The sequence below is a fragment of the Symphalangus syndactylus genome, chromosome 17, assembly GCF_028878055.3.
Source record: "Symphalangus syndactylus isolate Jambi chromosome 17, NHGRI_mSymSyn1-v2.1_pri, whole genome shotgun sequence".
Taxonomy (NCBI): Eukaryota; Metazoa; Chordata; class Mammalia; order Primates; family Hylobatidae; genus Symphalangus; species Symphalangus syndactylus.
The window spans coordinates 23,145,357-23,157,834 of NC_072439.2; the positions used below are offsets into that span (position 1 = coordinate 23,145,357).

A 12,478-nucleotide genomic window follows, 5' to 3' on the forward strand; every position below is an offset into this window, starting at 1 on the left:
AGTATCCTAAGCACAGGCAGGCTCAGAGCCCGCCTCCGCCTCGGATTCGCTGTGTGGCCCGGAGCCAGTATCTTGGCCTCTCTGAGCCTCAGTTTGCTCATCTCAGTGAATGGGACACAGACACAGACACAGTCGCGCTGCGGGCTAACGCTTTATTTGCCATCCAAGGCCCCGGGCTCGCCTGCGCTTCTGCTCAGAAGATCTTCACGGAGTCCAGCTGCACGTCCCCGCCCACCTCCACCAGGCGCACGCGCGCCAGCGGCAGGCGGTGGCGGAAGTGGTGGTACTGGGCGTCCCCAACCACGGCCTGCAGGGGAGGGTCGGTGGTGAGGATTCCGGAGGCCCATGACGGGTGGCCCTGGGGAAATCACTCATTCCCTCTGGGCCTCAGTTTCCCCACTGGGAAAATGGGTCTATTGTTCATTCTAACTCTTGCGTGAGAATCAAACGAGTTTACTGTGTGGCACAGTAAAAAACGGCTTTTTTAGTGCTGGTAATGGATATTCTTATTTCCGCGACCACTACCCGCTATTAAAGCACAGAGGAGAGGGGTGAATTCGCGTAAGGTGTGGATGGTGGAGGATCTGCCGCCACCCCCGCCGGCCAATCCTTGCTAGGACGAGTTCCTGGTCGCTGTCTCCAACCCATCCCTCCCCATGCCTCAAACCCCGGACCTCAGGAAGGAATTAACTGGGAGTAGGGTCTGGGATGGCGAGTCTGGGCCACGCCTTCCCGCTAGGACGCCCACCCCTTGGACACTCGGCTGGTGCTCGCCTCGTCCTGACCCTGCTGTCTCTCTGCCCCTCGGACCCACATTGGAGTTGTTTAGGCGACAGAGGGTCGAAGGACACCCTTCTCCGCCGTGGCCACGCCTTCCCTACCCCCCTCACCTCGCCCCAAACCTCCCTGCCTTCCACCAATAGCCTGGCTATGCCTAACCCTCTGCTCCAGGGACCTAGGTCTTGGCGTCCACGCCCCTGTCCAGAGACGCACCTTGAAGCCGTCGTCGGACGCGATGATGAGCACCTCGAAGGGCTGCCCGCGCTGGAAAGGAACGCCCGGCCCGCGCTCCTCGCGGCCCCAGGAGCCTTGCTCCTTGCTGTTGAAGACCACCTCCGACGTGTCCAGCCGGGGGTTGAAATGCAGGGCGGCATCGGAGCCCTGCTCCTCCCCGCACAGCAGGTTTACATGGAACCTGGAAGACGGGGATGGCGGCCATCAGGGCTCAGAAACCACCCAGACCAAGAAATGTTGAGGGTAAGGAATACCGATGTCTACAATTTACTTTGAATGAATAAATAAATGAAATGTTGGCTGGGTGCAGTGGCTCACCCTGTAATCCCAGCACTCTGGGAGGTGGAGAAGGGAGGATTGCTCGGGCCCAGAAATTAAAGACCAGCCTGGGCAACATAGCAAGACCCCATCTTACAAAAAAATGAAAGAACAAACAAAAAATAAACCACCCAGACCAAAGTGAAGGGCTTATGGGCTGGGACTCCCCATTCCCAGAGTACCCCCAAATTAACAGGGACCTGAAGACAGGCACACACCGCAGAAGGAGAGGTGGCCCACTAATGACCAGGGAGCTTAGATTCCCAAGGCAGCCAAAACATCATGAGGCCCTTGGCAGAAACCTACCCAGACCAAAGTCACTATGCTTAGGGCAGGGTGCCCTCATTTCCAAAGAGCCTGGGAGCTGCCCAGGAGGTCTGGGTGATGGCCAGGGTGCTCCTGATGCTCAGGGAACCCTCAGGTTCTACAGGACAAAGAATAGTACCAAGAACCCCAGTATTTCCAGGGTACCCCAGAATCCAGAATGCCCGAAGTTCCTTAGCCAGGAAGTCAAAGGATGGCTTGGCAAGGACTCCCAGGGTCCAGGGTGTCTCCAGGACTTGGAGCACTTCCAGAGTTCCCTGGGACTCAGACATGGAAGTCATAGGACTATATCTAGGAACGCTGAGATTACCCAGGAACCTCAAATTCTTAGGGAAACTCAGGGACCCCAGCCACAAAGACATGGGGCAAATATGAATACATCAGATTTGAGGTCAGAAATGGCCTCGGACTCCTAGCCTGGTGGATACAGATGGCCTAGAGCCCCTATTTCTGGACTGCAAAAATTGGGGGTCAGCTGATCCTGGAGACCTGTACCCTTTACCCCTAGGGCCTGGGGCCTCACCTGCTGGCATTGGGAGGAACCAAGCCGCGAATTCTCAGCACCGTGCCAGGGCGGATGCCCTCGGGCAGCGAGGACTTGTGGGGGACGTTCTGCAAGAGTGGGGTGCAGGGGCCACTGTGAGCCGGTGAGACCGAGGGAGGAAGGCAGAAGGTGGGTCACCCCTCAGAGGAGCCGACCAGGGCTGAGACTGGCAGAAATCAGTGGAAGAGAAAAGGGTGGCAGAGAGGCAGGAAAGAGACCAGAAACAGACAGGGAAACGGGGACAGCAACAAAGAAAAACAGACAAATCCTCAAAGAGGGACCCAGAGGAAGCCACAAAGAGGTAGAGGGGACAGTCAGGATGGGGGGGGTCACCTGGAGGCCACAGCCCAGGCCTGTCCATGGCGCACCCACTGCCCACCTGCTCCTTTGAAAGAGGAGCCCCCAGCCCCCTCCCTGCTTGGCCCCGCCCCGGGCCCCTGGAGCACTCACGGACATGGCTGGGACAGGGTCAGGCAGCCCTGGTGGTGGGGCCTGCTGGGGACCTTAAATAAAAGCAGGGCGGGGCTGGCCCTGATGACTCACCCCACCCCTTCCCACCCACCACCCACACCTGGCACAGACCCTGGCCCTGGGGCAAGCCCGGCGAAGTGGGAGTGGCGCCTCTTCTTGGGGACCCTGATCCCCCCATCACCCAGGGCCCGGGTGCACTGCCCCTCTCCTAGGAGCTGATAATAAGAGGGAACGTTTAATAATAATAAACTCACAGCAGAGAAGGCTCCTTGTGCCACCGCCCCTCCGCCCCTGTCTTCCCGCTGCCTGGCACACGGAGAGCCTCTATCTCATTTCATGTATTTATTTGTTAGTAATTTCTCTTATTTTATACACAGACTTATTAAGTCCTGGGAGGCCAATCTGGGTGGAAACTCCAGACCCTTCTCTCCAGCTGAGAACCTCCTGCCTGGACTGATCCGCGCTGAAATCTAAGCTTCTGCCTCTGTAATGGAACAGCGGCCACAACAGGAGCAGTAGTGACAGACAGGTTGGCTTCACGGGTTAACAGGGGGCCTGCCTGATCCCCTCAGTGCTGCACCCCTGGGTCCTGGAGTGTGCGCAGTTCATGGAAGTCCTCAGTCAGGAGGGGTGAAAGAGGGGATCCACTAGGACTATGCCTGTCATTTCCCAGGCCCCTGGGCTGCCCAGGATATGCAGGAAATCACTGATTGGGACCCCATCATTCCAACAGGGAGGAGTATGGGTCACCTTCATTGTACAGAGGAGGAGGCCGAGGCTGGGATGGGAAGGGATTTGCCAAAGGCAGGAGTGTGCAGCACCTGCTGCCCCGACCTCTGGCTCTCCTCACCTCTGCTCGCGCCCCTCCTGTGGGTTGTCTCTGGGGCTGGCTGTCTCACTCTGTCCGCCTCTGCCTCTAACTCTGTCTACCACATATTCCTGTCCCACTTCTCTCCTTCAAGTCTCTCTTCTTCCTCCTTCCAGGACTGCTACCATCATGCCACCAAGTTTGCAGGTCAGGATGAGGCGGGTTTGGAGGTGGTGGGTGGCCTAGCACTCCATCACCACCTAGATCAAAAGCAGAGCAAGGTGGGGACCCTCCCGCCAGGCCCGAAACAGCCCCCTTGGGCCTAAGACTCTGGAAGAGAACTCAGGGTTGGGGAATTGGCTTGGGGGAGGGGCGGGTAGGGCTGAAAGATGCTTCTGAAAGGCAGGGATGGTGTGGGAGCTGAGCAGAAACCACTCCTAGCAGCCCAGCAGCCCTCCTGGACCTTTTCCACTCCCTACTCCAGCTCCTGCCCCACCCAGCAGGCTGCTGAGAGGCCTGGGCAGAGGCAGGCTGGCGGTGGAAAGTTTGGGTGGAGACAGCAGACCCGGAACCATCTTCCACCCTCTGCGTCCCAGGCCCCCAGCCTCTCGCCCCCTCCCCACACACTCCAAGGCACCAAGCTCAGGGACCAGTTCTCGGGAACATGAGCTCAGAGAGGGAGGCTGGCAGCTGCATTTCAGTAGGGGCTGCAAGCACCCCCATTCTGCAGAGGACAAAACTGAAGCTTAGATAGGGACCACCTCTCAGCCAAGGAAGAGGCCAGGACCTCAGCTCCAGAGGTCTTTGTGCCAAGGACACGTCATGGGCATGGACAGAGAGGATAGCAGGGTGTCCGGTGATCACACCACCAGCCCAGCTCAGTTAGTTCCCGAGAATGTTCCCTTGAATGGTGGACTCCATCGTTCTAAAATTATTGACCATTCTAAAGAAGACACTCTCGCCTGGGCAACACAGCAAGACCTCATCATTACAAAAAATAAAAATAAAATAAAATAGCCCAGTGGGTTGGTGCACATCTGCCTGTAATTCCAGCTACTTGGGAGGCTGAGGCAGGAGAATCGCTTGAGCCCAGGAGGTCAGAGGCTGCAGGGAGCTATGATCACACCACAGCTCTCCAACCTGGGCAACAGAGTGAGACCTCAGTCCACAAAAAGAAAAGACACTCCTTACATTACTTGATGCATCATTCTGTACCTTGCTATTGTTTCCCAAGAACATCTTTTTATTTATTTCTATTTCTTCACTGTGGCTGGATATGACTTCACACCCAACCAACGTGCAAGTCCCAACTTGCCTTAAGTGATTGGCCAAATGATTGCAGTCAATCTGTTATCAATCTAAAAGGCTGGCTCCTGAGCCGGGCGCCGTGGCTCATGCTTGTAATCCCAGCACTTTGGGAGGCCGAGGCGGGCGGATCACGAGGTCAGGAGATCGAGACCATCCTGGCTAACACGGTGAAACCCCGTCTCTACTAAAAATACAAAAAATTAGCCGGGCGTGTTGGCGGGCGCCTGTAGTCCCAGCTACTCGGGAGGCCGAGGCAGGAGAATGGCGTGAACCCGGGAGCCGGAGCTTGCAGTGAGCCGAGATCGCGCCACTGCACTCCAGCCTGGGCAACAGAGCGAGACTCCGTCTCAAAAAAAAATAAAATAAAATAAAAATAAAAATACAAAAAATTAGCCAGGCGTGGTGGCGGGCACCTGTAGTCCCAGCTACTCAGAGAGGCTGAGGCAGGAGAATGACGTGAACCCGGGAGGCGGAGCTTGCAGTGAGCCGAGACTGCGCCACTGCACTCCAGCCTGGGCAACAGAGCAAGACTCCGTCTCAAAAAAAAAAAAAAAAAAGACTGGCTCCTTTCCTGTAACTGAGATATGCATCCTTGATGGGCTCTTATTCATTAGTGTTGGTTATCTTTCTCATCAGTTGAGAAACAATATTTTTTTTTTTTTGAGACAGAGTCTCGCTCTGTCACCCAGGCTGGAGTGCAGTGGTGCGATCTCAGCTCGCTGCAACCTCCACCTCCCGGGTTGAAGCGACTCTCCTGCCTCAGCCCCCTGAGTAGCTGGGATGACAGGCACCCACCACCATGCCTGGCTAATTTTTTTTTTTTTTTTTGAGACGAATTCTCGCTCTTTCGCCCAGGCTGGAGTGCAGTGGTGCGATCTCGGCTCACTGCAAGCTCCGCCTCCCGGGTTCATGCCATTCTCCTGCCTCAGCCTCCCGAGTAGCTGGGACTATAGGCGCCTGCCACCGCGCCCGGCTAATTTTTTGTATTTTTAGTAGAGATGGGGTTTCACCACGTTAACCAGGATGGTCTCGATCTCCTGACCTCGTGATCCGCCCGCCTCGGCCTCGCAAAGTGCTAGGATTACAGGCGTGAGCCACCGCGCCCGGCCTCCTGGCTAATTTTTTTGTTTGTTTGTTTGTTTTTTGTTTTTTTTTGGAGATGGAGTCTTGCTCTGCTGCCCAGGCTGGAGTGCAGTGGTGCCATTTCGGCTCACTGCAAGCTCTGCCTCCTGGGTTCATGCCATTCTCCTGCCTCAGCCTCCTGAGTAGCTAGGACTACAGGCTCCCACCACCATGCCCAGCTAATTTTTTGTATTTTTGGTAGAGACGGGGTTTCACCGTATTAGCCAGGATGGCCTCGGTCTCCTGACCTTGTGATCCGCCCGCCTCGGCCTCCCAAAGTGCTGGGATTACAGGCATAAGCCATGGCGCCTGGCCTAATTTTTGTATTTTTAGTAGAGACAGGGTTTCACCATGTTGGTCAGGCTAGTCTCGAACTCCTGACCTCGTGATCTGCCCTCCTCAGCCTCCCAAAGTGTTGAGATTACAGGTGTGAGCCACTGCACCTGGCCTGAAATAATATTTTCGTGAGCCTTTTCTTTTTTTTTTTTTTTTTTGAGACAGAGTCTCGCTCTGTTGCCCAGGCAGGAGTGCAGTGGTTCGATATTGGCTCACTGCAACCTCTGCCTTCCAGGTTCAAGTGATTCTCCTGCCTCAGCCTCCCAAGTAGCTGGGATTTCAGGTGCCTGCCACCACGCCCAGCTACTTTTTGTATTTTTAGTAGAGATGGGGTTTCACCATGTTGGCCAGAGTGGCCCTGAACTCCTGACCTCAGATGATCCACCTGCCTCAGCCTCCCAAAGTGCTGGGATTGCAGGTGTGAACCAACGCACCTGGCCACCTTTTTTCAATTTTAATTAGTTAATGTAGGCCGGGTGTGGTGGTGCACACCTGTAGTCCCAGCTACTCGAGAGGCCGAGGCAGGAGAATCGCTTGAACCCAGGAGGCGGAAATTGCAGTGAGCCAAGATAGCGCCGTTGCACTTTAGCCTGGGCAACAAGAACAAGACTCTGTCTCCAAAAGTATGTATAATAATAATAATAATAATAAATGTATGTATTTCTCAATAGTCTTTCTATCAAGGTATCCTTCCCATAAAAGATGCAGATATTAAAGGTATAGTTCACTGATTTTGAGAACTGTGGAGACCTATCTAACCAGCTCCTCAATTAAGTTTCCTGGTGTCCAGGAAATAGTGGCCTCTCTTCTTGTTCCAGGAAGCCACTGGCCAGTGTCATTCCTGACCATTTTTTTGTTTTGTTTTGTTTTGTTTTTGAGATGGGGGTCTCACTCTGTCACCCAGGCTGGAGTGCAGTGGTGCAGTCTCCGCTCACTGCAGCCTCAACCTTCCAAGCTTAAACCTCCTGGGCTCAAGCAATCCTACCACCTCAGTCTCCCGAGTAGTCGGGCCTACAGACACACGCCACCATGCCTGGCTAATTGTTTGTGTATTTTTTGTAGACAGAGGGTTTTACGATGTTGCCTAGGCTGGTGTTGAACTCCTGGAGTCAAGCGATATGCCTGCCTTAGCCTCCCAAAGTGCTGGGATTACAGGCATGAGCCACTGGACCTGGCCACTCCTGAGCATTGATTAGCCACCAAGTAGTTCATTTGTCTCAAAATAAAGAAGAGGGAGTAGACTGATTTTTCTGACTTTATGCCTCTTTTAGGAAATAATTTAGATGAAAAATAGCTAATTGCACACTAGGTAGTTGTAGAGATTTAAAATTCAGCCTCCATGAATGTCATTTGTTGGTCACATTTTGGTTATTTTTTGTATCCAGTGAAGGTAATTCGGGGGCTGCTTTTTGTAAATCAACATTCTGATGATGAAAATGACACTTAGAAATCTCACTTTGGGCCGGGCGCGGTGGCTCACGCCTGTAATCCCAGCACTTTGGGAGGCCGAGGCGGGCGGATCCCGAGGTCAGGAGATCGAGACCATGGTGAAACCCCGTCTCTACTAAAAATACAAAAAATTAGCCGGGCGTGGTGGCGGGCGCCTGTAGTCCCAGCTACTCGGAGAGGCTGAGGCAGGAGAATGGCGTGAACCCGGGAGACGGAGTTTGCAGTGAGCCGAGATCGCGCCACTGCACTCCAGCCTGGGCGACAGAGCGAGACTCCGTCTCAAAAAAAAAAAAAAAAAAAAAGAAATCTCACTTTGGCTGGGCGCAGTGGCTCACGCCTATAATCCCAACACTTTGGGAGGCCGAGGTGGGCGGATCACCTGAGGTCAGGAGTTCGAGACCAGCCTGGCCAGTAGGGTGAAACCCCATCTCTACTAAAAATAGAAAAAATTAGTCAGGCATGGTGGCAGGCACCTGTAATCCCAGCTACTCGGGGGGCTGAGGCAGGAGCATCGCTTGAACCCGGGAGGCAGAGGTTGCAGTGAGCCAAGATCGCGCCATTGCACTCCAGCCTGGGAGACAAGAGCGAGACTTCCTCTCAAAAAAAAAAAAGAAAAAAAAAAAAGAAATCTCAGTTTGTTCTTGGCCAGGCACGGTGGTTCACCCTGTAATCCCAGCACTTTGGGAGGCCGAGGCGGGCGGATCACCTGAGGTCAGGAATTTGAGACCAGCCTGGCCAACATAGTGAAACCCTGTTTCTACTAAAAATACCAAAAAATTATATATATCTATATTAGCTGGGTGTGGTGGCACACACCTGTGATCCCAGCTACTTGGGAGGCTGAAGCAGGAGAATCACTTGAACCCGGGAGACGGAGGTTGTGGTGAGCCAAGATCGCACCACTGCACTTGAGCCTGGGCAACAGAGCAAGACTCCATCAAAACAAAACAAAACAAAAACAAAAACAAAAAAACCCCAGAAACTCACTTTGTTCTTAAGCTTTTATGCCCATTGGAAATCTTACAACTCTATTTTTATAAATATAGTAAATATTAATAGAACAATCCAATTGCCGCTAACAAAAAGTCTATTCTCTAGTGTTCAGTTCCATTTATAAACTTAATTAAACTCTCTTAAATATTTTAAACTGAATGCATAATTTTAGAGGTTATTCATTTTTCAGTGTTTCAATTGCTCTATAAACTCATCTGAGTAATTCTTGTAAGTTTCCTAGTGATTCTTGTATATTTCAATGCTTAAACAGTAAAATAAATGCATAGCTTTTTCTTCTTCCTTCCTTTCCTTCCTTTGCTGAACAATTGGGCCCTAAAGCCATTATGTGGGGCTGAGCAAGGTCATGGTGGCCCCTGAATGGGCTGATTGGGGTGGGATGTCCTTGGGGGAGGTGTTTGGGGGTCAAGGCTGAGCAGGATCAGAAGTGCTCAGCAGAGGCTGCGCGTAAGTGCCCAGTGAGGGCCAGCAGGACACGTGAGAGGGAGCCTGAGCTCCCAGCATGGGAGGAGGACACCTGTGTGGGGTGGGTGCCCACCGAGGGGCATTGGAGCCAGCCTAGCGGGGACGTGCCGTGTGGGAGTCGGAGATGAGGACTGGAACTGCTTTTTTTTTCCGGGAGGGAGTTACAGATATGGAAAGGGAGAGGCAGGCACCAGCCCCGTGGAGCTGGACTGGAAGTGGAAGCGTTAGCGTGAGCTAATGGTTTGAGGATTGGGTTATTTGGTGGGGCAGGTTTGGACTCTTTTTATTTTTATTTAATTTAACATATTTATTTATTTATTTATTTATTTATTTATTTATTTATTTATTTAGACAGAGTCTCGCTCTGCCACCAGGCTGGAGTGCAGTGGTGTGATCTCGGCTCACTGCAACCTCCACCTCCTGGGTTCAAGCGATTCTCCTGCCTCAGCCTCCCCAGTAGCTGGGATTACAGGCACCTGCTACCACACCTGGCTAATTTTTGTATTTTTTTTTTAATTGAGATGAAATCTCGCTCTGTCGCCCAGGCTGGAGTGCAGTAGCGCAATCTTGGCTCACTGCAACCTCCGTGTCCCGGGTTCAAGCGATTCTCCTGCCTCAGCCTCCCCAGTAGCTGGGATTACAGGCATTTGCCACCACACCTGGCTAATTTTTGTATTTTTAGTAAAGACAGGGTTTCACCATGTTGGCCAGGCTGGTCTCAAAGTGATCCATTGCCTCGGCCTCCCAAAGTGCTGGAATTACAGTTGTGAGCTACCGCACCCAGCCTGAACTCTTTTTAAATATGATAAAATATACATAACATAAAATGTACTACTTTCACCATTGTTTAAATCTGGAAACAGGGTCTTACTCTGTTGCCCAATGCAGTGGCGTGATTGTGGCTCACTGCAGTCTCACACTCCTAGGTTCAAGCGATTTTCCCACCTCAGCCATCTGTGTAGCTGGAACTACAGGCACACCCCACAATGCCTGGCTAATTTTTAGTGTTATTTTGTAGAGACGGAGTCTCACTATGTTGCCCAGGCTGGTCTTTAACTCCTGGGCTCAAGCACTCCTCCTGCCTTATCTTCCCAAAGTGTTGGGATTACAAGGCGTGAGCCACCACACCCCGCCTCTTTTTTTTTTTTTTTTTTTTTTTTTGAGACGGAGTCTCGCTCTGTCACCCACACTGGAGTGCAGTGGCGCGATCTCGGCTCACTGCAAGCTCCGCCCTCTGGGTTCACGCCATTCTCCTGCCTCAGCTTCCCGAGTAGATGGGATTACAGGCGCCTGCCACCACGCCCGGCTAATTTTTTGTATTTTTAGTAGAGACGGGGTTTCACTGTGGTCTCGATCTCCTGACCTCATGATCCGCCCGCCTCGGCCTCCCAAAGTGCTGGGATTACAGGCGTGAGCCACTGCGCCCGGCTATAATTTTTTTTTTTTTTTTTTTTTTTGAGACTGAGTCTCGCTCTTTCACCCAGGCTGGAGTGCAGTGGCGCGATCTCGGCTCACTGCAGGCTCCGCCCCCCGGGGTTCACGCCATTCTCCTGCCTCAGCCTCCCGCGTAGCTGGGACTACAGGCGCCTGCCACCTCGCCCGGCCAATTTTGTTTGTATTTTTAGTGGAGACGGAGTTTCACCCTGTTAGCCAGGATGGTCTCAATCTCCTGACCTCGTGATCCGCCCGCCTCGGCCTCCCAAACTGCTGGGATTACAGGCGTGTGCCACCGCGCCTGGCAACCCCGCCTCTTTTTTTAAAAATATGATGAAATGGTTGGGCTCGGTAGCTCACGCCTGTAATCCCAGCACTTTGGGAGGCCGAGGCAGTCGGATCACGAGGTCAGGAGTTCGAGACCAGCCTGACCAACATGGTGAAATTCCATCTCTACTACAAATACCAAAATTAGCCGGGTGTGATGGCTGGCACCTGTAACCCCACCTACTCAAGATGCTGAGGCAGTAGAATCCCTTGAACCCAGGAGGCGGAGGTTGCAGTGAGCCTAGATCACACCATTGCACTCCAGCCTAGGTGACAGAGGGAGACTCTGTCTCAAAAGAAAAAGAAAAAAAAGATAAAATATATAGAGGCCTGGCACAGTGGCTCATGCCTGTAATCTCAGCACTTTGGGAGGCCAAGGCGGGCGAATCAATTGAGGCCAGAAGTCCAAGCACAAGTTCATGCTTGAACTCGGGATGTGGAGGTTGCAGTGAGCCGAGATCGCACCACTGCACTCTAGCCTTGGCGACAGAGTGAGATTCTGTCTCAAATAAAATAAAATAGAATGTAAAATTTGCCATTTTCCTTATTCTTAAATGTGCCGTTCTGTGGGATTAAGTGCATTCACACTGTTGCACAGCCATCACCACCATCCGGCTCCAGGCCTTCTTCATCTTACCCAGCTGAACCTCTATGACCATTAAACACCAACTCCTCATCCCCTCTCCCCAGAGCCTGGCAACCACTGTGCTCCTTTCTCTCTCTCTTTGAATTTGACTGCACTCCAGGCATCATAGGAGGGAATCATACGGTATCTGTCCTTCTGTGGCCGATGCTTATTATCTCTGTCCGAAAGAGATATAACTACAGATGTCAATAGCTGTGTGTGCATCTGTGTGTGTAAAGACACACATACGTGTTCGCAGATGCCCTCTCTGTGTGCTGGAGTGGCTGGGAGTAGAGACACATGAATAGCAGTGAGCATGCTGTGCCCAGATTTGGTTCCTCAGGGCCGTGCCTGTCTCTACTAAGGGACCCTGGTAGAAATGGCTGCTTCAAGGCTTGAACAGGGAAAGTACAAGATGTGCTGGAATGACTAGTGTCAGAAAACACAAAATTGTTCACAGAATGTTGGGGCACATTGCAAAGATACAAGATCCAGCTTCAAGGACTCCCCCAGGTGAAATCTGTGACAGGGAGAGCCATGGGTGGTGACACAGTGAACAAAATAGGAAAGTGAGGCCAGGCACAGTGGTTCACACCTGCACTTTGGTAGGCAAAGGCGAGTGGGTCACCTGAGGTCAGGAGTTCAAGACCCAGCCTGGCTAACATCACAAAACCCGTCTCTACTAAAAATACAAACAAATTAGCCAGGCGTGGTGGTGCATGCCTGTAATCCCAGCTACTCAAGAGGCTGAGGCAGGAGAATGGCTTGAACCTGGGAGGCAGAGGTTGCAGTGAGCTGAGATCACCCCTCCAGCCTGGGCGACACAGAGAGACTCCATCTCAAAAAAAAAAAAAAAAAAAAAGGAAGCTGTGAGTCCATGCTGATATGAACCAAGAACTGATAGAAATGATCAAAGTGTGAT

At 52.4% G+C, this 12,478-nt stretch overlaps 1 protein-coding gene across 1 annotated transcript; it reads right to left on the reverse strand.

Moving 5' to 3' along the window:
* Positions 1 to 138: 138 nt before the first annotated feature.
* LOC129466825 (galectin-7-like) lies at positions 139 to 4,054 on the reverse strand. Its single transcript, XM_055250822.2, has 5 exons — positions 3,976 to 4,054; positions 2,651 to 2,703; positions 2,180 to 2,268; positions 994 to 1,195; positions 139 to 307 (listed from the first exon to the last, which is right to left on the reverse strand). The coding sequence occupies exons 1-5, from the start codon at positions 4,052 to 4,054 to the stop codon at positions 194 to 196; spliced, it is 537 nt and encodes a 178-aa protein (XP_055106797.2). The 3' UTR covers positions 139 to 193.
* Between the last annotated feature and the right edge of the window lie 8,424 nt (positions 4,055 to 12,478).

What these genes read in the sequence shown, in the direction of transcription:
- LOC129466825 (XM_055250822.2), bottom strand. Translation starts at nt 4,054, where the DNA reads ATGGTTCCGGGTCTGCTGTCTCCACCCAAACTTTCCACCGCCAGCCTG. An exon ending in GTTCCTCCCAATGCCAGCAG is followed by an intron (nt 1,196 to 2,179) that starts GTGAGGCCCCAG and finishes CCCGTCTTCCAG; the next exon opens with GTTCCATGTAAACCTGCTGT. An exon ending in CGTCCGACGACGGCTTCAAG is followed by an intron (nt 308 to 993) that starts GTGCGTCTCTGG and finishes CCTCCCCTGCAG; the next exon opens with GCCGTGGTTGGGGACGCCCA.